General features: G+C 44.2%; 2 protein-coding genes across 15 annotated transcripts in view; one reads left to right on the forward strand and one right to left on the reverse strand.

The window, feature by feature from the left end:
• CCDC134 (coiled-coil domain containing 134) overlaps nucleotides 1-23,846 on the reverse strand; it is a 46,762-nt gene extending 22,916 nt beyond the window's left edge. For 13 of the 14 annotated variants that reach the window (XR_012051630.1, XR_012051628.1, XR_012051634.1 and 10 more), the window contains exons 1-20: nucleotides 23,706-23,832; nucleotides 23,333-23,456; nucleotides 20,492-20,542; nucleotides 18,607-18,680; nucleotides 17,743-17,848; nucleotides 16,965-17,168; nucleotides 15,670-15,800; nucleotides 15,065-15,179; nucleotides 14,155-14,271; nucleotides 13,550-13,649; nucleotides 10,577-10,711; nucleotides 9,917-10,031; nucleotides 8,318-8,436; nucleotides 7,141-7,282; nucleotides 5,639-5,750; nucleotides 4,928-4,988; nucleotides 3,601-3,698; nucleotides 2,750-2,924; nucleotides 2,500-2,647; nucleotides 1,673-1,945 (exon numbers count right to left, since the gene is read on the reverse strand). Coding sequence is in view for 6 of the 14 variants with exons in the window: in XM_030288647.4 (XP_030144507.4) it covers nucleotides 1,673-1,945; nucleotides 2,500-2,647; nucleotides 2,750-2,924; nucleotides 3,601-3,698; nucleotides 4,928-4,988; nucleotides 5,639-5,750; nucleotides 7,141-7,282; nucleotides 8,318-8,436; nucleotides 9,917-10,031; nucleotides 10,577-10,711; nucleotides 13,550-13,649; nucleotides 14,155-14,271; nucleotides 15,065-15,179; nucleotides 15,670-15,800; nucleotides 16,965-17,168; nucleotides 17,743-17,848; nucleotides 18,607-18,680; nucleotides 20,492-20,542; nucleotides 23,333-23,456; nucleotides 23,706-23,828 (2,523 nt within the window). In the remaining 8 variants the exon portion in view is untranslated. Of the gene's footprint in view, nucleotides 1-1,672; nucleotides 1,946-2,499; nucleotides 2,648-2,749; nucleotides 2,925-3,600; nucleotides 3,699-4,927; nucleotides 4,989-5,638; nucleotides 5,751-7,140; nucleotides 7,283-8,317; nucleotides 8,437-9,916; nucleotides 10,032-10,576; nucleotides 10,712-13,549; nucleotides 13,650-14,154; nucleotides 14,272-15,064; nucleotides 15,180-15,669; nucleotides 15,801-16,964; nucleotides 17,169-17,742; nucleotides 17,849-18,606; nucleotides 18,681-20,491; nucleotides 20,543-23,332; nucleotides 23,457-23,705 lie in introns of all 14 variants that reach the window. The other variant, XR_012051625.1, reaches the window with a different exon arrangement.
• Nucleotides 23,847-23,960: 114 nt separating this feature from the next.
• SNU13 (small nuclear ribonucleoprotein 13) lies at nucleotides 23,961-26,441 on the forward strand. The gene is given in 3 exon segments (NM_001279254.1): nucleotides 23,961-23,992; nucleotides 24,807-24,927; nucleotides 25,492-26,441. Coding segments are annotated over 3 exon segments (387 nt in total). The 5' UTR covers nucleotides 23,961-23,989; the 3' UTR covers nucleotides 25,755-26,441.
• Nucleotides 26,442-26,649: the final 208 nt, after the last annotated feature.

Here is a 26,649-nt window from a genome sequence, read left to right on the forward strand (position 1 = left end):
GGTCTCAGATGAAGTCACTAACCATCTGTTATATCTAATCCAGGCAATTGTTTAAAACAGATAAGCAAAGAAGTCATCCTTGGAAGGACATTAATTTTTGTTTCACTGTACCATGCAGAGGCCCTTCCACTCCACTAGTGCATTCTGAGGCTTAGGTTATTCATCTCATAAGTTTTCTTTACATCTGACAGTATATTTAACCCTGCATATTGCACTGTTTTATTAGTATTAATCTAAATTCAGATTGATTATACTCTTCCACAACTGAAAGGTGAACTGTCCAAGCCTGTGACTTATTACAACATAGACATCATTTAGTTTTTGTTACAACAGAGACATCATTTAGGTGTTATTGACAGACCTGCTTCAGTTTATGGAGTGATAAGTTCAAGAACTACTGCCAAAGGTAGTAGTGTGGACAAGCCTCATGGGACACCTCACCTCCTTAATTTGTCCTGATTTGTAAACTCATTGCTCACTTTTACTAATGCTCTGCAGTGGTATCAAATGCCTGGATATTGTTACCTACTCTGCAATATCATCCCTACTGTGAAATAACTGCCCTATGTGAGAGTCCTCCTGGCAGTCATTTCAGTAACATCAGATACTGAAATTCAGCTATAGCCTCTTAGATCAGAGCAAACATGTTCTGTAATGCCCAACGGATACCCACTCAGTCAAGCCTTGCTTCCTCTTACTTCTTTACCATCTGCTGACACGGGTTTGCCTTCCCAATGGCAGTTAGTTTTAATTTCTCTAACAGACTGGAGGAAAATACCACAGCTCTTAGCTTTTGCCCTTACAGGGAAGTCTCATGTTCCTCTGTGGAAAAGTTAGCAATTATTTACTATGTGACTGGCTCAACAGTCATGGGACAAGAGGCCATTGATGGGGAGGGGTGATGGGAAGGTGAGAACAGTGGAAGTGAGAAAAGGCCTCTAAGCAGCCATCAGGACAGGACTGTGTCATGATTACATGGGCTAACAGAGCTCATTACACCAGCTAAAGGCAAACACACTTGCCTGCTACTTCAAGGCCCCTTTCTCTCCTGCACTGATTAGTTTTCCCTGTCACAAGACTTTTATTTTATCTTTTAAGAGCAATAAAACATGTTATTTGCAGTCCTGAAAACTCAAGAATACTTCAAAATTCTCTGACAAGAGTCTCCAGTTAAAATGAGACAAAATGAAAACCTCAAACAAACAGAAAGCTGTGCCCTCAAGATCTGTTCTCTGCACACTGCTTTTTCAAAGTTCTTGTTCATTATACCCTTCTCATCTGTGAGTAGCAAAGCTTTGCTCTCCAATTTGCAAAACAGCTTCTTCAAAGGCTGGCACTGAAGAATCTGAAGTACCCAGCTGTGTATCTGGATAGAGGAAGGAATAGGATTTTTCATTACATATACATCAGCATAACTCTTCAGATGCCTGTCCAGCCAACTCTCAGAGGATCCCTTCCTGTCACAGTAGATGGACAACAGAGAAAGAGATAACACACCTACAAGGTCCTATTTTCCACATAAGGCTTCCCAGGCAGGTGAAAGTCTGTGTATACACACATGGCCCCTTCTATCAAAAGCCTTGGTTTTGTAACATCACTGAAAGCTTTAAGAACCAAAAAGCCCCCAGAATCAGGGCCAAGATAGCAGCCTGCCCTTGTGAAAGCCACATACCAGTAAAATAAGCAAAATGCTGGTATTGCTCTTCAGAATGGGAAGCAATGGGTTAGCACTGGTCAGTTGATCAGATGAGCCAAAATCAGCTTCTTCAACCTCAGTCTGCTTGCAGTCTTCCCAGGAAAACCAGAGTTGGAGGACTTGGTGTCCACATTTCCCCATGAGTTCAGGGTAGTGCAGGAAGAATTTCAGCAGGAGAGGACAATGGACATAGACCAAGCTCAGATCTGGAAGATTATCCAGGATCCTTCTTATGGTAGACAAAGACCTCTGATAAGAAGGAAAGGGGAAGTGAGACAGAGAACAAAATAATCACTAATACTGAATATAAAACACCTGAAGTGATGACTTTATTGCAAGAAACAGTCATACTGCCTTTTCAGCAGACAATCAAACACATCAGCTAAACATCATTTTGTGAAGCCCATTTGCATCACAAAGACTAAGAAACTTGTAGGCTTTAAACAGAGCTCAAAGCTGTGCAGCAGCAAAAAGCCATATGGGAACACTAGAAAGCTTGCTGCAGAGGCTGGAGATGTGTTTGGGAGACTGAGCTATGAAATTTATTATATTCTGTATGTGAATTCATAGCCTATCCAACGCAGTTACACTTCCCACACATGCACAAGTTTATTCTGTCAAATCTATATTCCCCTTTGGATTTTCATAGTTAACTTTCCAGAGTGTAGAGGCACTGCACAGCCTTCACTCATTCACTGCTCACCACTTATGCCAAAATACTTTCTATAAGAAGGTTGATGCGAGTGGGGAGAAACCTTTGTCTCAACAAAAAGGCTCCAACAGGTCGGAATGAAATCTTTTACCATATCCAGGGCTTTGTCTTTGTCCTGACAGACAGCAAGGAGGTAAAGTGCAGCTCTGAGTATGTGTGGAGGGGGACAGTCTCCATGATCCTGTGCTGATAGGAGAAAATTTCTTACAGCTAGAAATAATTCTGCATCTGGAACAAACCTGCATTGAAGGAGATTGGAGTGGAAACAGTAAAAACAGATATGTTTTACCCATCAATACATGGTTTATAATGGCCACTTGCTTTGTATAGTCTTGGCTCACCTATCCCCGAAGGTGTAGGCGAAGTATAAGAGTAGTAGGAAACAGTGCTGGTGGCTGCAGAGAGACTGATCCAAAAAGAATGGCTCAGGGGTTTCAGACAGGAGAAGAAGGCTTTCAGCAATGGTGTAGTTTAACTGAGGCAGACCCTTCTGCAGGAGCTCAGACATCTCCTGCTCTAGAAATAAAAATATAAGCAGGCAGGATATGATCAGAAATGTCTGTGGAACAACTCCACAGTCTGCATACACCAAGCACACCTCTATGACTTGGCATCAGTAGCAGTGTGCAACCTGATTTAACAGAGCTGGCTTTAAGGATGAAAAGACACTTCTGTTTGAGATTTCGAGCCCTTTGCTGATGCTGTCTGTATGGTGACCAACCACTGCTAATGGGAAAAGTGGCTTTTCTGACACAGAAACTTTCATCTCATTTCTTTGGGACATATAAATTATGCAAAGTTACAGTATAGACAGGAAAGCTTTATAGAGTACACCAGAGGGAAAAATTACTTTAATCTGCAGATATGCCATTTCACTGTGGCAAGTAATTTTGATTCATTTAAGCATGCACAGCTGTGTGAATAAATATCCCAATGTAAACAAAACCATAGGCAGATGAAATGCATTCCTTCTGGTAGGGTTCAAAACTCCCCAAAAGGTATTTTCTGAGTGTTTTCTGTGCTGACCAGCTTAAAAATAAGCTGGAGAAAAAAATATCTCTGTCAAACTATGTGTGTCCTCCCTTCCCTTCTCCTTTGTCCTTTTCTAATTCTTTTTTCCACCTGTTGCCTAAACAGAAGGCAGCCGTGCCTCAAACTAAATTAAACAATCTTTCTATTTCCCCAAACTTGCCCTCCTGAGAAGAAGTTCTCGTCTTCTCTGTGGCTGAGTAAAGGTTCAGGCATAAGTTGCAGAGGAAGCTGGAACAGGTGTGATTCAGGACAGGATTACTGTGAAGAAGAGCAGAAACATACAGTAAAGGAGGCTAGAAATATTCTCTTCCTACTTATATCTGCCAGAACACACAGTCTGCCAGAACCTCATTTTACTGAATGATCACATACAAGCACCTGCCCCATCACAAGAAGACTCTAGGAGCCAACCTAGGCTTCCAGGAAAATGATGAGTTCCCAATGGACTGTCGGCTCACAGATGTGGTGGGTGTGTGCAGAAACAACACTGAACATGTTCATACCTTGGGCCAATGTCAATACAGTGAGTTACTCTCACAACCATCACACCTTGTCTACACTGCGAGACCTGCAAGAACAGGACCCCTAACACTGCAGAGAATGGGAGGTGTTTAAGGGTAGCTTACCATACATGATTCCACTGCAAACAACACTTAGATTTTTTAGCAATGACATTGCCAGGGGTGAACACTGAAGAATGCCAAAATACTAACTAAAAGGGTGAGAACAGCTATTTCCAGGTATTTCCCTCTCTCCAACCATTTCCTTGCAGAACAGGACATAAGCAGACATCTGTAACACACCATCCTTGGCGCAACATAGTGCTCTATTCAGAAACCTAAACCACTCCCACCACACACCATTCACAGGTAAAAATCCCCCACTCAAAGTTCCACACTAGTAAACTGGACTAGGAGTGTTGTGTGTTTTATTTACTTTTTTAATGAGGTACAGTCACAAGAAAGAGGAGATATCTCTGCAGACCCTCAGAGAGTGTCCCCAAATACTCCTCAACCTAGAAATCATAGCCTCTACTACAGGAGATCTTTTGCAATGCCTTCTACTGAAGTTATCCTCGTTCCCCCCATTTCTAATATATTATCACACCATGAGGAACAATAGTGGTAGTAAATGCTTATGAAGCCAGAGCTCAGATGGAACTGATGCTACTGATACTTCTCTTCAGAACTCCCACTCATCTGACAACTGCCAAGTCAGGCTGCTTTATGTCTATCTGTGCAACACACGACAGAACACAGAATTCTCACAATGCTGTGTAAATCCAGCCGTCCCCTACCAAACTGCTTCTCCCTTCTCCCATATCAAGCTCTTCCATTGTCAGTAACCATTTACATTTTTCAGTAAGACACAACCATTCTTGAGTCTTTCAGACTCTCGTCTTGCCTAATCAGGTGTATTAGATAAGGCATGATCTACTTTCCCATCTGGAAATTTTTGGCTCACTTAGAATGCACACATCACAATACCTCTGTACAGAGCAAAATCTGGCCTTGAGCTCCAGTGTCAGTCGGATGAAGGACGAAGATGCTAGACAGAAAGCAAGACAGATGTCAAAGGAGCACAGAACATGTGTGGTAACAAAAAGAGTAGGCAGGTCCCATAACCACCCCCACACATCTCCATATAAGCCTGGCGAAGAGGGCAGGCCACCTAAGTAAGAATACATATATTAGGCTGCCTCTCAGAAAGTAAACTACTCCAAGTTTGGGTGTGAGGAAAGTATCTGAGATTTATATGTTTTCTCAGGAGAAGTGAGGATTTGCCCATTTCACATGTTTAGAACAGAGTAATTTGCTATATCACCTCTCTGATGTGTGAAGAATAAGGCATACATAGACTAAACTAGTATTTCTACATAGTAAAATCCCACCAACAATTCCAGCATAATCCCTGTCTACAGAAACAGCCAATTCAATTCTGAATTATTCCAGAGGAAAGGATAAAGCTGACACAACATTCTTATCCAAAATAAAACCTGTACCATTATCATTGCTAGACCAAATAACTTTTCCATCCTGCTGAGCATGACTATGCACTCTACTCTTACTCATATAAACTTGTAATAGAATCCTCCACATAAAGTCCAAATGTTAGGCTCATTGCCTCAGTAATATGCAGTAGCAGAAAGTTCTACCAGTTAAGACCACAGAGAACATGATTTCACAATACCCTCATACCCAGCTTCTTGGAGAACTTATTCCGCATGCTTGGCACCACTGCAAAGAGGGTATTGAGTGTCGAGATGAAAACCTCCGTCACTGACGGGCTGACAGCCCTTTCCAGATAGCTCTGTGGAAAGATGAATACATCAGGTGCACAAGTTGCTATAAACAATGAAGGCAGCAGCTTCCTTCCAGCCTCCTGCCTGCCCAGAAAGTCAGGTTTCTAAATCCAAACAAATGGAGCAGCAGTTCGTTTACCAAAATGCCTGGCAGCAGAGCAAGCTCACAGAGCACTTTGAATTCAACTAACACTCCCCCTGCTAGCACTGAGCTGTGCTGGTAACTGCAAGACATCGTGCCAGACAAGAAACTTCTCCTGGATTCCAGCAGGCAACCAGTTAGGCCTTAATGCACAGTGACTGACACTAATGCCCACATTGCCCTGCAAGTTACTGCTTTTACAGGTCAGATGGCTAATTCTCCTAAACAACACACAATATATGTTTAAGTGCAGCTGACTTTAGCAACACTTAACACCTGTGCTTCAGTGTTTCACTGCGCAGTGGCAAACACAGGCATTTGAGCTCCCTACAGAATCCAGCCCTGAACTGTTTAGAACAGAATGACTCACCTCACTCTTGTTGAAGGTCACTGGACAATTTTCTCACAGTCCATTAATTTTTACCCAAGTTCAATGAGTAAGAAACAGCACACTGACTCCAGCTTTGCCAAACTGGACATGCACTGCACCCTCCTGTCAGGGAGGAGAACAGCAGTGCCACTGCAGCTGCCTACCAAGAGATTGGTTAGGAAAACACCAACCAAAACATCTCCAGGCTCCTAACAACTGCAAGAATCCAACTGCACCTGTCACAAAGCACAGGCAAACTTTACTAAATCTTAGCAACCACAACAAAAGTCCCATTGTTTTGACAATTCTGCTTGAAGTGTCTTAGGGACAGACCTGTATGGAGCACTAAAGCACTCATGAGTCTCCACAGGTACTTTTAAAATCATGTCACAGGCCTTACTGAGGCACAATGCTTAATACTGCCCATGCAGACTGGGCAGCCTCATCAGTACCTTCTGGGAAGAAGCACAGAAACAAAATTGCAGGTGTAAACCATGGCAGCTCTCTGGGACACAGGCAAGTTTTGAAAAAGTGGCAGAAGGGGAAACAACAGTTCAGGCATTTTCACTTCATTTTCTGACACATCTGGAGTTGCAAAGGATCCCACAGCACGGTAGGTAAGCTATGGAATTGCACAGTCGGAAGAAAGACACTGACATCCACATGGAAACTTTGTGAATTTCTGCACCCTCTGAGCGTATACACTACCTTTTGCACAAAGTGTGTCATTTCATATTTGCTGGGGGAAAAGTGGCAAATGCCACAGTTGTTCTTGGTATACATGACACGCCCTCTTCCCCAAAAAACATTTGTGTAACCCACTCTCAGTGCTTGAAAGCACCTTTCCAGGTACCCATGCAACAGACCAAGTTAAAAGAAATCCTACCATGACCATGGGGATGCAGAGACTGTCACAAATCCTCAACAGGAACTCAGAAAAGTTGCTTAGTGTGTCTTTGCTCTCAGAGTTGGGGGCAGTGAAAGCATTCTCTTGGGCCATGAAGTCACCCTGGAATTCCACGGCTAACCTATAAACACACAGTGGATAACAGAGGAAAGAGGAAACCTCCTTACTCTGTAAAGGAAGCCAGGAGATACTACATTTTAATCACAATTTTCACAATAAAGGACCCACAAACACTCAATCAGTTGGAAACACAGGAATTTGGCAACCACACTCAGTTACCTCTTGAGTGAAGCTATTACAAGTCATCAAGATTGCACAACAGTACACATTGGGAAAGGAAGACTTCGTTTCTGTGAAGAAAGCATGTGCAGTGGGAAGCTCTTGTGTGGCAAGACTTGGTTTCAGCCATACCAGAGTGCCTGATGCACAGTACAGCAAACCTTGTGAAAATCTGCCAAGGGATCATTTAGCTGATATAAAATCCATGAGTGCCCTCAACACAACCCCAAGACTCTGGGTCAGTGCAGAAAGGCATGTCTGATTCTGACTGAATTATCTCAGCCAACTCAAGTAATGCAAGGCAAAACTGAATTTGACTAGAAAATCCTTAAACCTGATCCTGATTCATACTCAAACTCATCTACCACTGTCTGATGTGCAGCTAAGGATGCCAGATAGCTCTGATCCAGAAAAAGAGGTAAAGTTGGTGCCTATAAACCCACTTTCAGTAACAGGTCACAGATATAAGCAAATCCAAGGCCAGCATCTGGAGCAGATAGACATTTGTTAAATGGTTAAACCCCTCTGGCAGTGACACCACATAGCACAGCAATCTGGTTTCACACATACCTTCCAATAGTTCTTACATTATTGGCAGTTTTGGTGAACTTTCAAGCAGTCTCTCAAAGCCCTAAGTCATTAAATAAACTGATAGGTCCCTGACAAATTTCATGGAAGACATACCCAGGTGTCACAAAATTTTCACTATTAATACATACCACTGCCTCTGCTGTTTCACTGACCAATACTATGCACTGAACTCACCTGTGAAATTTCTGTGGTGGGACTGGGTGGAGGAACATAGTTGTAAGGACAGAAGAATGGACAGACATGGACACACAGCACCCACCCATACACCTTCCTGACTTGTCCTTACCTGCAAGCATTTCTGAAACTTTCCAGGGTATTGAGCAAGAACTGACCCTGTCTCTGAGGAGCTCTACCAAGATTTCTGTTTGCTGGGTGACTCTGAGACACTGAGAATAGGAGATCACCCTGTTAAAGGAGAGAAGTCTTAATTTTATGGGCCCCTTTCAGAAAAAAATAGCTTTCTCCTTTGACCACCAGCAGCAGCAGGAACAACAGATTTTATTTCACTCCTTCACACAACCATTTTTTTACTACCATGCTTTCCCCAGAGAGGGCAGAGTAAAACAGCTTGTGTGCTCTTCCTAGGGAAGACAGAGTTATAGAGCCATTAATTCTGCAGTGCCCTGTCTTTAGAATCTATATTACCATTATTTGATCTGAGTTTTAAGCATTTCAGTTAACAGAGCTTTAAATCCTTCTGAGAAAACTTCGTACTTTTAAAATTTTTTTTCTTCCAAATACTCTTCAGACAACATAGAATAGTTCTTCTCCTTGCTTAGCAATGAAATCTTAGAAGTTCTTCTACTTTGGCTCAGAGTTTTAAGCAGCTATCACCCATGCACTAATTCTTGTTCCTACACAGCATCCCACTGAGTTAAGTCTGAAGCCAACTGAAGCATCAGAGTTAATGATTTGCCCAAATTGGGAACGACTTGGAACTCAAAATCTGCCTTTAAGCCTTAACCTGTTGTGGTGGTCTTCTCTATAATAGCAGAGGAGAGCACAGCTACACATTGGTGCCTGGTGGTTCAGAACTCCTTCTCCATTTCATGCTGAGATACCTTGTCAGAGGTACCATCATTTCCCTTTTTCTCCCTTTAAACACAGCCTGCATATCCTCACTATCTAATTTCCTTCCTGTGAAGCTCCTAATTCTGAAAGGGACATCTAGCTCTAGCTCTGTGTGTGTGCAAACTGACTGGCCAACATCTGCCTATGGGACAGAAAGCACTTCTGCCTTCTTCAGGCAGAGAAGGCCAATATCTGGTAGCACCGAACTTGGATCTAAAATTAGTTCATCATGAAATTGGAGTTCTGCCACTCCTTTGAGAATTGAGGTGTTCTTCTCACTACTGGCATGCAATCCAAACCTACATGGCTCTAAGACTAGAGCAAGAAGGCTCAGCCCTTGTCTTTTCATTAGCCATCTGCACCTGGGGATCTTCCCAGCAGTGCAGAGGTCCCAGCAGCACACCACACTAACTACAGATGCCAGGAACAGGAAAGGATTTCTAGTTCAAATATTGGCTAACAACTCCCTTGCACTCTTGATCTGAATGTAGAACAAGAAATGTTCATTGCTGAAAAAATAGATTAACCAATGCAGCCTAAAAGTGGGGATAGGAAGAAAGGGAAGTAAATGCTCAAGTAGTGCCCCACAAAACTTCACTGATTTAGAAAGATATCATTCACCAGCATCCATCTTCATCTACTTCAAAGTCTGGTACCATCTCAAGGCAAGAGGATCAAAAGAAGTAGCAGAGAACCAAACAGCAACTGGGACGTAACAAGGGGATGAAACATGTATAAAACATCCACATAGCGGCCTAGGAAGATCACCCCTGTCCTGCTCATTCCTACCAATAAGCAACAACTTTTGACTTACTGCATGCCTCTTACTACTCTGTGGTGGGGAAAGGTCAGCACATCGCTTCAGCACTGCCTCCAGAAGCTTCTGCAGTTCTTCATATGGGACTGGAGGGGAGCTCAGATGGTCCTTCCTTAACAAGTGAAGACAAAGACAAGATGCACAGTCCCTACAGGAGACATTCCACTAGAAGGACAACACCATCAGAAACAACTGCTATTCTGATGGAAATATGCCACTGCCACTTCTCTCCAGCAGAGCATAGTAAGGTCACAATATCTGAATAGCGCCTTCACCCACACATAAGCCCAAACACATCCTCAGTGCTCTATCTGCTTCCACTACAGTCAGGAAGCCCATGGCTGTCCAGAGTCTTGTGTTTATGATTCTTATCAATCTGGATGGGGCACAGAGTGACAAAGCTATAGCAACTGCTGTACAAGCCTGCCTGGAACACTAGGTCCTGGCTGCAATGACTTGCTGCCTGCCACAGCTTCGTTGCTCTGGCAGCTTTCCTGAGATGGGTGGGAAGCTGGCTCTGCTGTACCCACGCCTGCCTCAGCCATAAGTCCCACTGCAGAGCACATTCACCCACACAGCCACAGGGGAACTGCAAAGCCCAAGATGCTATCAACAGATCTATCTGAAGGAAAGTCTGCAAATACACTCCCTGCCTACCTCAGGAAAGCAGCCACAGCTTTCACAGCCTCCACCGCCACCTCCAGCACTGGGCAGTTCACTGTCTCCATCAAAACATCAATGGCTTCTATACATACACCTCGGTTTGTGAATAATTTGATTTCCACTGGTTGCCTGTGAAAATGAAACAAAGTAAGCAAGGAGAATGTTGTCAGAGTTAGGTAACTGTAGTGCCCTTCCCTCATTTCAGCAAATGGACAGCTGAGCCATGAGATTGCAGCCATGTTTTCCAGTACTGAGAGCCAGCTGCTCTCCAGGAGGTACTCTCACACTTGAGCAGGTAGAGGGTTTGCTATAAAGAGGAAATTTCAGCCAATATAAAGCACTACCATGTTAAAACACCCACAGCCTGGATAACTGTGTGACTACTCCAGAACACTGTCATGAAAAGCACAAGAAAAACAAGCTTTGTAAAATATAGTGGTCTCTGTGCCTAGGACTCTATGTACCATCAGCTCTGGCATTTGTGAGTTTATCTAGCAACTTATATTTTCAAGTATACAACCAAACATCACCATCCTAGAATAAGGATAATGCCATGAGAATAGCTTCTCTCACGGCACTCCTAATGCCAGATGCTGCCAGGACAGGAACCTTCACAAACTTGAAAAGTAATCAGGACAATAAACGTAATCCAACTGTTTTGACAATCCTTTTCAACAGTGAGCATTTTGGTCATCTGTGGCCCAACACCTCAGCATGAAAGCATGGAGGGACAACAGGCCATTAATCCCATTATTGGACAGAGCTGTGTAAATGGTAGAGTGTGCTCATTTGGCTCCTGGCAAGTCAGGTATAGCTGGGAGGCCAGGGGGAAGACAGGCAGCTACACACAGACAAGAGGCACAAATAGCCTGCCAGAGGGTCCCTCCAAAGTGAAGCAAGAAACACAGCATGACGGGAGTCAGATTTGGGAGCCAAAACTATTCCCTGTTATTCAATTTTCATAGTCATGCCTGACTAAAGAAAACCAGGAGCACATGCTCTCATGCACAAATGGGAAAGCAATTTCTACTTCAGTAGAAATTACACTAGTAGCCCAGTTACATGGCAAAAAGGGAACAGAAGAAGAACCACTCTTTTTAGTCACTCAGTGGGATGGAACCCAGCTTTGCAGCCACTTCACATTCTGCTGTGAGAAAAAGCTGTGAGGTGGGCATGGCAAGAAAAAGGACTTGTGGAACTCAGGCACCTGGAGCCAAGCCACAAGTGATACACTGAACTTCCAAGTTGCTTCTACTCACACTGGATAATTCTATGGATCCTCTGTATTTCCTTTCTTTGATCTCTGACCTTCTGAAATAAAACACATCAGGAAGAAAAAAGTCTTCACTGACTCATACAGGGAAGAAGGGATGGAGGAGTATTGCTGACTCATTCAAGATGCACAAACCCACTTTCAAGATGGTGCACTGTGATATCTTCAGGGCCTGGGGGGGAAGTGTGAAGTGTGGCAGGAGCTCTCTGGCCACACAGAGCCTCCGACAACTTTCCCAGGCCTTTCTGGGAAAGGCCCTGAGAAGATCAGAGAAAAGAGTAAGAAACAATTCTTATCTTCACTTGCTGCACCTGTTGCTGTGAACAAGTGGAATGTGTTATAGAGATTTGTCTACCAAAGGGTGATTTCTTAATTGGCCAATGGTGATGGTGTTTGGACTTGAGGACCAATTAGGTCGACCTGTATTGTAATTGTCAATAAAAGCAATGGGTTTCTTAATAAGTATAGTATACTAAAGTGATTGATCAGCCTTCGGAGAATCACAGAGTCAATGCTAATTATTACCCAGCTGGGGGCCTGCAATGACAGTGAAGGGCAGCACTCTTGCAGCTTCCTGCAACCTCTCATCTTGGGGCCCCAGTCTGCACCTGACACTTTGATTATGCTGGCAAAGACAAGGGTCACTCCAGGGAGTGCTACCCAACATTCCTGACATACTACCAAGGGGAGCAGTATGTCCTGCAATGGGCCTCACCAGAATGTGCGGCTCACTTAGACAAGAGAATCCAGCTGCAAGCTAAAACCAAGATGAGAGGTTCCAGCACAAGATCCCTTTCTCCACTATGAGATAATTTTAAACAAAACGTGATTTCTAAGGCAAAGCTCAGAGAAACAGAATGGGTGTGCGAGAAAATCAGAGCAACTGCACAGAGTGTTCCCTTTGTTTTACAAGCATAAATGCTATAATTAGTATTCCTCACATCCTGGTTTCTCTTTTTGACAGATCCCACACTGGCATCACCACACTGTTCTAGCATTGTTACTTTTTCTTCTCCTTTTTACCCTTCCACTTGCTACAAAATTGACTGTGACATTTCCAAAATTCTGCTCAAGGGCTCTCTTGGGGGATCTAACTGGCAAGAACGAAACTCTGTCACTAGTATGACAGGATAGGAACAAGATCATAGAGGCAAGAGCAGGAAGTACAGAAGAAAAACAAGCCAGTGTATATTATTTCTTAGCAGAAAACAAGAGGAAAAAAATGACAGAAGACATTAATATTTCAGCCCAGAATTTGTTTTTGCAGTTTGAATTTAGCTCAGATGATGACAGAAGACCAGAGGGTATGGAATTTGCATGCTTTGTTTTGTCATAGAGGCACACTTAGCAGGAGCTGGCCTGCTCACATATGCCTGGACCTTCCTGGCCTTCTCTCCTGCTCTGTCTACAGCTGAAAAGAGATTTCACCTCCCTGACTGGCAAGGAAGCAGGAAGAGGAAGATTTAGTGGTGGGTGTAAGCACAAACAGGACAAGCTGGGAGGTTCAGAAACAACCATCAGGCCCTTCTTTGCAAGAATAAAGCATATGAGATTGTTCAGCACCATCTTTTAAACACAAAAACTCTTGTGTGTAGATATATGATCTTGGAAGAAAATCGTAAAAGCACAAATTCCACAGTCTCCATTTCGGGGCACCAAACTCTGCCTGCAAGCCTGACAGGGTACTCCCTTACCGTTTCATTATTTCAGTGAAGAGCAGGAGTCCTTGTTTGTGCAACTCCACATTGTTCAGCAGCAGAACACCTTGGAGACTCCTCACCAGAGATTCAATGCCTGTACACGTTCAAGAGAAGTCACAGAGAGGCTTTTAACATTCCAGATTGCAGAATGGAAGCAAAATTAATTTTTAAAAGGAAGAAAGGTTTGAACAATTCTTCTTCTGAGCTACTGACAGAAACAACTGTTGAATGTTCACTCAACTCCCTCATAACATGCCTCAACCTTCACTGCTGGAGATAAGTCCCAAAGAACACAAGGAATTTAACCATTCTTCCTAAATCTACTCTTGACATACCCACAGAATGACACTCTCTGAGTTACTATTAAGTCTATCATGATAACTGGTTATTATAATGAATTAGTGTTCATCAGAAACTCATTAGGATAATGACACTATAAATTCAAGCTATGTTGGACATCACAAATATGTCAGATAGGAACTTATTTTAAGTCCTTTATCCATCCTGACTGGGAATTGTGATTGTGTGTAAAGTTCTGGAATTCAGCTAGAGGCACAAGAATTACTGCAGTCACTCTGCCAGAAAGGTTGATGACTCACCATAGACCGTGTGACACTTGGAGAAGAAAAGGCGCTCTTCAGTCAGGAGGAGCAGGCAGCAGTACACTGACCAGATGACGACTTCACTTTTGCACAAGAGACACTCAAAGAGGAACTCTGCAAACACACACACAAACAAAGTCACCCTGGTAAGAGGCAGGCTGCTCAGCATGGCACAGCTGCTCCTAGAACAGAGCAGAGGAAGGAGGAGGATACATAGCAACAGCTACAGGGAGAATGGCTGTACTATGAAATGGCAGGAATGGAGAACACAGTAGATGCTCAAGGGTATGCTAGTCTTCAAAAAGAGGTGACTGGAGAGCAGAGACCCATGGGCAATCATTTCCCAGCACAAATTCAGTAGGAAGGAGCTGAATTGTGGATCTAGCCTTTGGCACAAATGAAAAGCCACAAAGCAAGCTTTACCACAGATGCAGTGGCCTTTTTTTCCCTCATAACTTTTACATCTCCCAAAGAATTTGTATCAGGAAAGTATTTCTGTCTTTTGGGATTACAGAGAAACAATAAACCATCTCCCATTCTAAAGCTAAACCCTAGACCTGAGTCTAGGGTTCTGAGCAAGCATACAATATTTAGTGGAATGTTTATTTAGTTTAAACAAACCCAGTTTGTTTAAACTTGTATCTAAGGTCCTGCAAGAAGGATCTTAGCCCCAAGTACCTGGCCAAATTCTCTCTGTGGAAACTCCATTCTGCCTGGTGACACCTGCTTCTAAACTTTCAGTTCAAAACATACTCTCCCCTTCTACTCCTAAAATCACCTGGTATAAAATGGCCACCACATTATGCCACCAGTGGATTTCATGGAGCCAGCCTGATTCCTAAACCAAACAGCCAGGGCAGCTTTGATACTGGGGAATGAAAAATAGGATGCTACTGCATTTGTTCACCTGGGACATCAGCATGGATAAAAGCAGGAGCATATCTGCTAGGCGAGTGAACCAGCACTGCAGCCATACAGTGAGAACTCGCTGCCTGTAACATTTCATCTCTGGTCAACAAGAGCTGTTGGAAAGCAAAAGTCAAAAGGAGAAAGGAAGTCAGCTGTGCAGCTGTGAGTAGGAAACAGTTTGTTCGACTTTTTAAAATTTAAAACATAAATTAAGGTCTCTCCTTCGGCATTTATTAAACCTGCTAAGGTAAGATAAAACACTGAACCAAAGAGACTCAAAAAAGCACATGAGAACTACAACAGAGTAGATAATGAGTAAGAATAGTTCTGCCCACAGGCTTACTCATGCTGGTGCTTTATGTGCTAAATCAGACCTCAAGTGTAAGTAAGGCCAGGAGTAAAATCTTCCCTATTCCAGGATGCAGGAATGAACAAAAAGGTGATCAACAGAGGCATCCCCATTTCTCAGTGCAGCCTCTGTTGCTGGTGTTGATAACAGAACACTCTGCTTTTTCTATATATACAGTGCCTTAGATAAAAGTTCATTACGGGACAGCAAATTATTTATGCGTACCAACAATTCACTACTACTTCAGCAATCACCTTTTTGAGAACAAGTGGCAGTGGATTTTCCCCTTCTAAGAAGTCAGTGTTCTCAGACTCCTCCTCTGTCTTTAAATTATTCATAAAAATAGATACAAAATGGTCAGATTTCAACAGCTCCTTTAGCAAACCTGCCAAAGGAAGAGCAAGAATGAGCACCATACTGAGCAGCACACTGAGCATTATATTAACACACAAGTATTTCCAGGCTAAGACTTGTTGCCAACTTCCTCCCCTCTCCTGGAGGGCCTCACCTCCAATTTAGGGAAGTTCTTCTCACTCTGTCCCCATATATTGCCACAACCCCCATGTCTTGCAATCCCTTGCTGCTGATACTTTTGCTGGTCTGATCTGATCTCTGTTCCTTCTCAGTCACAGAGTATGTATATGGGTGCATCTCAGGAGCTCCCTACTTGCATTATCTTCTGTTAGTAACCACATCTTCAACTATTTCTTGGGAGAGCTCTTGACCTGCATTCTTCTCCAAGCAGTCAGTTACCCCCAATGACATTTTCTCTAGAACACCTCATAGAGAACAGGCATTTATGTTCCCCTTCTATTTTCACAGGCTCTTACAGAAACAGCTGTGTTCAGCTAAAGGATACCCACACTTCAAAAAACTCCCTCAGTATAACAGTATAGATCACTGCTACAGGTAATGATAAAAATCATCAGTACAAATTCACAGGGGTATCGTCTGAGCTACGAAATTCTACTTTCACAGGAATAATAATCTATTTCTAGTAGCTGAGTAGATAAGCTGAGGAGCAATCCAGTTCCTGCTTGCCTCCTTCTAGAAAAATTAATTCCCTGGGTGGTTTACAAACAAGTTATGTCAGAAAGGCTGAAATTGTGCTCCCCAGCAACAGCTGAAACATGCAGTTGGAAGGATAACTGCAAGAAAGTGCCATTTCCACATTAGCTCTATATCTAATTAACACGATGCCTCATATCTAAAGACTGTATTTTTTAGACTCTATCCCACCTGCCCATGCACAGTATTTGCATTCAGACATTTTGAGATATGATCGGGCCATAGCTCAAGCTTGGAAGAGACTGAAGATTAGGTAGTGCTGGGAAAACGTGAGGCATCAGGGAACAACAGGATCTGGGGGTGCTCAGCAGCAGGTCTGGACCACTTCATTGGAGCAACAGAAAGTACTGACAGCTTTGGACAAGCAGCATAAAGATCCTCTACAGAACAACCAACATTACATCATCTAAATTAGCCAAGGATTTCTTCCTCATTCTAAGCCTTCCCTTGCACCTTGCAGTTTCTCTTAGCAATGTCTTACCCAAACAATTAATCTGCAGCTCCTTTGTCTGTGCACACCCCAGAGTATTCAAGAAGACACCACACAGCCTTTCTTCAAAGTGCCCTGAGAGCCGTTCTGTGCCAACAGGAGACGAGTACAGCTTGCCATACAAGTAGCAGACAGCAGCCTTTATACGTTCATTTGGGTATGTCAAGCCCATCAGCAGATGATCCACTAAATTATCTAGCATGAGGAACAGGAACAGCAAACATTCACTGACATTTTAAAAGCACTAACCTATTTCCCTTGAAAACTTGCAAAAGCCTGCTGGACAGACTGGTGTATGCAGGTTAATGAATGCCACAATCAGGTGATGCACTCAGCACCATCTGTCTCTCTGAGCAGAGGTACAGTAATACACAGCTAGTAAAGCTCACTGTTTACCACATCAAGATCCATCATCCCAGCTCCCTCCACAAACAATTCAGCTTGCTCACCAGACCCCCAAGCACTGGATCAAGATAAAAAAAACCTAAACATATGTTGCCTGTGAGGCAGAACCACAACCCCAGTTCACAGAGGCTGCTTTTGCCTGGCTAAAAGCATGATAACAAGTTGCTATGAAGTTTCTGACCTGTATCCCAGGAGGCCTGAATGCCACTCTGACTTCTGGACAGGCTTCTTGTGTGACCTTTATGAACTCGTCTAGGGGACAGGGGAGTGCATGCACGCATGTGTACTAGGGCTGTGGATACCACCCTTCACTGGGTGACAGTGGGACATAACATACTAGAGTGGGACATGACATACTACTCACTGTGCTTTACCACCAGCATTTCAGCAAAGCCTGGGATGGCATCTGCCAGCTTGCCCAAGAGAGAAAATGTGGGTAGGCTGCTCCTCATGGTAGTTGCTTTGCACAGCTGTAGAGGAGACAAAGGATAATGTTTCACTGATGAGGACACAGTTCATAGGCAGAAATGCACCCAAACCAGCAAGTTCTCAGTGATGCATAAGCTTCCAGAATAGGATCTTTTCCAAAGATGGGCCTCTTCACCACTTGGGATAAACCACAGGAAAACCCCTAATACCACACTAAGTCTCCAAAATGTCTTTAAATGAATTCAAGGAATTGCTTGTTATTTCTTTTCCTCTTTCCCCCCTCCACTTCTTACGTGAGTAGATTAATTTCTCACCACTTTTGCTACTTCCCTTTTTTGGTACCTCTTGGGACCATCATAAACTTAGGAACAAAGAGAGTAGAGCCCACAGCACAGGCTAGGAAAGCTCCTCATATAACTGAAGTGTAAAGTAGGAAAAAAAGTATCTGAGGAAACCACACCGTTTCATAAGTGTATAATGAAGCCCTATGGCTGCAAGATATCATGAGAACAATATAAAAACTCCACGGTAGAAACTAACACTGCCAACATCACAGCTGGGGAACTGGCATTAGGACATCCAAGGTCAGGTTGGATGGGACTTTGAGCAACCTGGTCTAGTGGAAGGTGTCCCTTCCCATGCCAGGAGAGTTGGAATGAGATGATTTTTAAGGTTCCTTACAATCCAAACCATTCTATGATTCTGTGATCCCACTGTTACATTCCAGTCTTGCAGGGCCACTCATTCCTCAAACTCTGAAAGACTAGAAGGAAGGGAAAGAGAACTCATCTTCACTGACCTCCTTCTGACTTTCATCCAAAATGCAGTATAAGTACTGTTCTGACTTCAGCTCCACAACAAGCCTCACCAGAACTAGGCAGAAAAAACAGGATCAGTAACACACACAAAAGAGAACTCACCATCCATCTTCCATGGGGCTTTAGCAGACCAGCAAGCAAAGAGCTTAGAAATGAAATGAGCACAGACATGCTGAGAGAGCAGTTACAGCAGCATTCCCAGCACTATTACTTCTGATAGCCCAGCTCAAGCTCTCTGAGGCATCATTCCAGCAATCCTGCTTCAGCTACACTACAAACCATGCATGGAAATGAGCTGCAAGCAACAAATTGAGCCTCAGGACAGCCTCAGGAAGTAAACATAAGGAATCAGGAATGAAAGGGGAAAAAATCTAGCTTAAAAGAATAAAAAATTATGGTAATTGCACAGACTAGGCTTCCTACTGTATGAAAACTGGCCTTTAAAAATGCATCCTTCCAAAGAAGAGATCAGAACTGAAACTGCTGAGGATCCTTAGATTCACACTCAAGAGTTCCTCCTTCAGCTGCTACTTGTCCCTAAGATAAGTGAAGTCTATCAGCCATTCCTCCCCCAGTGCAGATGTCCCATACACCTTACCAGAAAGCAAAGTGTCAGTCACCAGAGTGGTGCTGTTCACCTCCTCAGCCCCAAGCAAGTGCTGTTACTACTGTAAGAACTCTGCCAGCTCTGTACGAATAAGAGGAATCAGCAAGAAATTATGTTTTCCAGGCAGCAGCAATGCATTACTTGGAACCTGGGGTTTCCCAAACAAAATTACAAGGGAGTTGCCTGATGCTGCCAGGCTGTCTGTGCCTCCACACATATATCAGCAGGCCAGTTGCATGAAGCAAAGCTCCTCTTCCAGTACTTTTAGAACTGACACATGAGTGTTCAGATGATAAAATTTTGGCAAGAACCCCTTCACTGAGACACTGTGCACACACTTCTACATAGGATTTGATAAGGCTGTCTTCAATTTAGCTTGCTGTCATGGCATGACTCATTTGGAAAACCTACACTTTTGATTTGTATCCTAGGAAAGCATTCTAAAAAGAAATACCAGAGACTTCTGTGTTCACTATTTCTTGGTATATCCAAGGCAATATTAGACCTGCTGCAGCTACAGAGCTATGCATCTCAGCAGAAGCATGTCTGAGATGTGATTTATAGATGGTTTAATAGCCCTTCTTGCCCCAAACTCTCAGGAACTTAAAACACTTTCAAGACTTAGGCAACACTAATTTAAAATTGCTCTGTTAAAGAGCATCCATCTCTCAACAGACCAGTAACATGACAGAAAGACTTCTCCACTTTTCAACTCCATTTCAAGCAAGTGTCTGGAAACTAAAATCCCTCTGGAAGAAGTTTGTAATAGCTCTTTCATGGCTGGTCATGAAATGCATCATTGCACTGCTGACATCTCTAGACTCAGCAGAGGTACCCAGGGTTAACTGGACTGCAGAGATTCCTTTATCAGCCCTGCAGATATTTCCTTCAGTTTTCAAATGAGGGACTGCTTACAAAGAGGAATCTACATCTTGTACAGAAAGCAGTAGATCCCACAGACTTCCATTTGCTTTGACAATTTGGTCAAGTACAAAGATGCCCAAGTTGAGGCACTGTCACCCCTCTGATATTAAACTCATAACACACGCAGAGAAATGTTATTTAAAAATGCATGCACCCCCTGCCCCCCAGTATTGGAGCAGACTACTCTTTTTTTTTTTTTTTTTTTTTGCATGGATATTGATAGTCTTCCCCACTGAAGCTGTGTCAAGGCCGAGCATCTCACAATAGGTATCAGCCAATACTGATTCTCCCCTTCACAAACTGCCAGTAACAGAGATGTGGTATTTGTCTCTCACCTTCAACTAACAGGTTCAGGGCACTGCTGTCTTCCACAGAATGCAACAGCCCTACAAGACAAACCACAACAGGTCATGGAACTCACTCCTGCTTCTGATCACCAGTGCTGTAATTCCTTCTTGCTAAAATGAGGTGATTTTTTTTTTTTTTTTCAGAACTGTTGTGTGTTCCCTGCTTCACATAACACCAGCCTGACTTTGTCAGACGAGGGTGGATACTCTCCAGGAGTATCACAAAAGGTGCCTCCATAAGCAGGACACGGGGACATGAGGCACTCTATTCTCTCACAAATTTTTTATGTGCTTTATAGTTGAAGTCAATGGCTCCACCTATGTCAGGGAATATGTAACTGCTGCTGCCACCACATCTCACTGTGTCTATCCAGTATTACACGTCTGAAACAACACCCCAGAATGGCAAAGTCAAAGCCCAGCTGGGAGTTTTGTTCTTTGTGTCCTCCATTCTTATCAGTTACTATGAACAGTCTTCTCCCTCCACAGTACGGAAAACCCTAAAACCAAACCAGAACACCAGGTTTGAATCATCCAGAAACGATTACAACATTAAATTGAACCTGAAGGCATCACTTCGTAAGTTAATTTTACAATGAGAGCATAAGACTGGATATATCAAAATAAAGCACAGTCTCGCTCCAGCAGACAAGAAACTCCACCTCCCAGCCCCTTCCAACCTATAGCATCAGGCATATAGTTTGGACCCCCAATTTCTGCTGCACTGAATCACTTGTTTCAATACAGCCAATCAAACTACCTCCCCTCTGAAGGCTCCATGATGTCTCAGAATTTTGACCAACTAAAGCAATGTTATGACAGGTGAAGAAATTACTTATTTCACGCCTCATCTGCCCAACCCTCAGTAACTCTTTAGAAAAGATTTGTATGCAGCATTGTTGAACATTACAATATTAGCTGCATGAAATTCAGGCTTATCTGAAACACACCACCTCATAAGTAACACTCCACTTCTCTTAACCCTCTTTCTTCCAAATGCATTTTCCTGAATTCACTATTAATACTTCCTCCACAGCACTGCCAAACTTCTAGGAGATCCCCCTTACACTCTTGCACCAAATGATCCCTGGTTCATCCAAGCTTTGTTGAAAATATGTCATTGTTTGTAGCCCCAAGATTAGGTTGGGACTCCAACTGCTCTAAGAGTTATACCAAGTACAGTCAGGATCCATCCCCATACAGGCCACCAATTGCTGGTGTTGGTGCTTGGCACCAACCAACAGTGGATGAGAACTGATCTTACTGTACAACTTTTATACTTTCTCTCTGTGAGTTCTCATGGGCAGCTCCTCCCAACACTGAATCCTTTTCTCTTTCTTCTGCAAGGCTGGCTGACTTCTTCCTGTCCCTAACACACACACCTGACTCTTTCTGTCCCTCACAGCACATACTAACCCTTACTATCCCTAACACGCAGGCACACATGACCCTTACTCCTCACAGCAGCAGAGCTAACTGACTCCAACTCTCTCTCAACCAGCTGAGCCACTCTTTTATAACCCATCCTTATCAGACCATCTTTATTGGACACAGCTGTGACCTGTTAAGGGCAGGTCTGCTCCTACTCTTTGGTAATTAGTACAGCTGCAACTTCTCAGGGGCGAGATTGCCTTCAGCACTATCTCTATTCTCCTACAATCCATCCTCCCACAGTACAACCCAAAGCTGTCCTCAAACCACCCAAAGAGAATTCTCTTCTCAGAGACTTATTAAAGCCGACAAGAGCATTGAAATGCAAGCACAGCATCCCTGTCTTCTGAGATATTTTGTAATAGGGCCATACAGTATAGGGTTCAATTAGCCACAATCACCACTTTTTCCATTACTCTGAAGGATTATGTGTGCACACACTATTAAGAAAAAATATGCAATTAAAAGAAAAAAAAACTGCATAAAGTTCTGTTTCTAACAAAGCTGCTTCCAAAACATGTCCAACACCATTTATGGGCAATCAACTGTTTGAGCAATTCAGTGTGTCAAGGCAGGGATAGGGTCTTGTAGGTTCCTTTTCTCCAAAGAAAAAGAATTATCTGTGATGTGCAAATGAGATGGTGGAATTGAAGTAATCTGGTATATTTGCACTTTGAAGGCACTCTTATTTCTACTCTCTGTCTTTCCATTCCATTATTTCCTTTCCATCAAGACTTTAGACGTCTCAAAGACATTTCCCCGCTATGCAAACACAAACCAATTAAGAGAAGTTCAAGATCACAGAGACTTAGTGGAAAGACATTTTCTGACATCCTGCTGAACACTATTGTGCTGAGGCTGACTAACCAGAAAGCAGCAAGTTTTAGTTGTACAGCAACAAAGACTTCTATAAATGTAAGTGATGGTGTAAAAAATCCTACTACATAGATTTGTGGTTTGCACATTTGATATTAAATTCTGCAACACATTTTTAAGCTCACACTTTGATTTCTGTATGAATCTTCATTTAACTCCAGAGGCATGAGACCAGAATGGAAAGCATTCAGGGAAGAGTTAAGATGCTAGGCATTCCCTATTTTCCAGAAGAACTTTACAGATACGTCAAGATACTTTTAAAAAATCACAGGAACTTTAGAAATGTGCCAATCCTGCAATCTGGGGAATGAGAAAATTAATTAACCTATTCTAAATCAGTGACAAGCAGTTTCTGTTTTTCAGCAGGGAGTAATTACACAACAGAATCGTAGAAGTATGGAGGTAGGCACCTCAATGTTCTTTTGCTCTTTTGGCTTCAAATGTGGGGAAGCTTCACATGGGTTCAACAAAAGGTAACTATCTCCTCCCTGCTGTTGCACCAGGCCTCAGCAAAGCTCTTACCAAAGAGAGTTCCTATCAAATGCATGCACACCCTTTCGTCTGGTGCCAGCAGCTGAACGACTGGCAGCGCCTGCCTGGCCAGGGCATCCTGGAGACGAGACAGGACATGCTTCTTGCGCACCAGCTAGGGATCAAACACAGCAGCCTGTTAGGCCCTGGGCCCCAGCCCCGCGCCGCTCCCACCACCCTGAGGGAAAAGGGCCACCAGGGTCCGGGTGCTGAGGCGACAGGGCTGGCCAAGGGCCACACCGGCCGGGCCCCGGACCCAAACCGAGCCGGAGAGCACAAGCCCAGCCGGCGGGGCGGGGCCCGCTGCGGGGGCTCGGCGGCCCAGCCGCACACGGGAAGGGCCGGCGGGGCAGGCGCTGCCCACCGAGGCGCTGCCGTCGCCCAGGGTCTCCACGGCGCAGGCGAGGCAAAGCGGCGGGCGGAGCGGCAGCGCCCAGCGCGGCCCGTGATCGCCGCACGGTACCGGCACCGGCACCCCCGCCGCCATCGGCCGCTGCCGGGGCCGCCGCGCAGCTCCGCCCCCCGCGGAGACGGCGGCTCCGCCCCGGGGCCGCTCCCGGCACCGCCTCCCTTCCGGCGGCCGCAGCCGCGCTCCCGCCTCTTCCGTCAGAGCGCGCTCGGGCCCACAGCAGCGACCGCGCCGTGGCCATGGTGAGTGGCGTCGGGTCCCGGTCTCCTTCCTCCTCCTTCTCCTCTACCTCCTCCTCTTCCTTCTTCTCCTATTCTTCCTTCTCCTCTTCCTGCTCTTCTTCCTCCTGCCTGCTCCTACCAGCCTGGGATAGAGGAGGCCGCCCTGCGGCCGCGCGGCGGGCAGCACGTGGAGGCCGTGCGGGCGGGCGGGGCTGCGGCCGATTGCGGGGCGGGAGGCCCGGGGGGCTGGCGGGCCTGGGGACACCCGGTAACGGGGGACTCCGTGTCTGGGGTCACCCCCGCGCCGTGCTGGGAGCCGGAGAGGTGGCGGTTCTGCCAGCGCCAGTCGCTAACACCGCTTGTGACCTCCCTGCTGTGCCACCCCGCTGCCCATGTTAACGTTTAGAAGCTACCGGTGGTTTGCAGAAATAAGCCTGATACCTGCTCTTCTGGTGATTTGTTTAAAATTTTTGTTAGTCTGTTAATTTGCACTGTTAAGGTGCACTGAAGTGTTTGATTTTGTGTAGTCTGTGGTATAAAACGCCCGAAGACTGCCCCATAAGTGCACTGCTGCAGGTTTGTAAGGTGTAGATTGTGAGTAGAGACACTACTTTGATGTAAAGGATATCTTTCTTACTTTTCCCCTTTACTTTGATACAAGAAGAGTCCTTACTCTTTTAGGAGTAAAATGCAATGGTGTTTCTTCTATATGGGCAGAGCAGATTAGATACGACTTCAGAAATCAGTTTATGTGGTGGACATGATGCCTGTGCAGTGCTGATTAGACCAAAGCTTCCTTTGCTCCTATTGTAATATTCTTTACTCTTTCCTTTAGAGTGAGGCAGAAGTGAATCCCAAAGCTTACCCGCTGGCTGATGCACAGCTCACCAAAACGCTGCTGGATCTTGTGCAGCAATCCTGCAACTATAAGCAGCTACGCAAGGGAGCCAATGAAGGTGAGACCTGTATGTTGAAAAGTGTGCTACAAGTCACAAGGATATTTAGAGATGCCGTGAGTAGAGATTGTCTTTCCTCTGTAGCTGTGAACCACTAACTTTATATAGATCTGGCTATTGCAGGTGTGTGTCTCCTTTCTCTATCTCCTGTTTTACCAATATTCAGGGACAGAACTAAACTGTAACTGTCAGATAAACTGACATTTATCTGCAGTTCTGGTGGATGTCCCAAACTCTTCCTGGTGCTTGGTTTGTAATCATGCATGCTTCAGTGGTGTGGCACTGGGGTTACCAGATGCCTAACCAGTTCGGAACCATAAAAGATTTGGGTTTGAAGGTAACTTTAGTGTAACCTGCTCACAATCTCACAGTTGCTTGGGACTTCACCTTGTCAAACTTGTAAAAAACCCACAATTCGTAAGGATAGAAATTCAGTAATCTCTTAGAACCCATGTCCCATGTACTAGATCTTCCCACTGATGCCACTTTCAGCGTCTCCTGAAGTTGTTTTACATTAGATGTGCTTTCCAAAAAGACCTAGACTGACTCAAATTTCTTTTACAGCCACCAAAACACTGAACAGAGGGATAGCAGAGTTCATTGTGATGGCAGCAGATGCGGAGCCCTTGGAGATCATCCTGCACCTCCCTCTTCTCTGCGAGGACAAGAACGTACCCTACGTGTTTGTGCGCTCCAAGCAAGCCCTGGGCCGGGCATGCGGCGTTTCCCGGCCTGTCATCGCCTGCTCCATCACTATCAAGGAGGGATCACAGCTAAAGCCTCAGATCCAGTCTGTACAGCAAGCTATCGAAAGACTGTTGGTCTAAGTGCCCATGAGTGTGTGTGTGTGTGTGAAATAGGAAAGTGCAAATTAGGGAAAATTAATGTTTAGCTTCAGTTGAGATGATAGTTTTGATATCAATGTTTCATTTCAAAATGCCACATTTTTGTTTAATAATGGCTTAATTCTTAGTGTTTCCGTCTCCAATCCCCCCGCTTTCCTATTAGTCCACTCCAACACATTCTTGTATTATTACTTCTTGAAAAGCGACTGTACAACTGTGTTTCCTGTTTTATGTTTAAAAGGAGGACAGAAAAAAAAGTCCCCCTCTTGTCTTCCTGTCTGCCTGCTCAGGGCTTTTTTTACCCACCCATCAGCTTTCTCTGTGTTGCAGTATTTCTGCTAAGCTTGAGCCTCCAGCAGGTGTGAGTAATTCTTGCGTTTCTGAACGGTTTAGGCTACTGAGAAGGTTCCCTGTGTTCAGGCTGCTGGAGTCAGTAGGTGATGGAGCAGCACAGGCGGGTGTAAGGCAGGCAGCAGCTACTGTGTAGCAGCAGATGGAGCCAAGATCAGCACAGCCCTTGTTCTTGAAACCAGACAAGAGACTTCTTCTGTTAAGAGATGCACTGGGAGCAGAAAACTTGTGGCAGTACGCAAGGGGAACACTCTTACCTTGATTATTTTTAAATACTGACTTTTTAAGAAAAAAATTAAAAAATGCTGTAAAGCTGCATAGAATTGTCATTCCCTTGGTGAAGTATTTTCAAGTAACTGGAGTGTTTCTGCTTGTAAAGCACTGCTCACAGGTTGTCTAAAGGCTATTGCAGTGCAGTAATTTGTTCTTTTTCAGCTTCCTTTGCATGGACTGTTACCACTGAGGTTGGGTTTCCTAGAGAAGTACAAAACACAGGGCAGAGAGCAGCCTGTTGTGGCTAACGAGT

The sequence above is a fragment of the Taeniopygia guttata genome, chromosome 1A (genome assembly GCF_048771995.1).
Source record: "Taeniopygia guttata chromosome 1A, bTaeGut7.mat, whole genome shotgun sequence".
In the NCBI taxonomy this organism is placed as follows: domain Eukaryota; kingdom Metazoa; phylum Chordata; class Aves; order Passeriformes; family Estrildidae; genus Taeniopygia; species Taeniopygia guttata.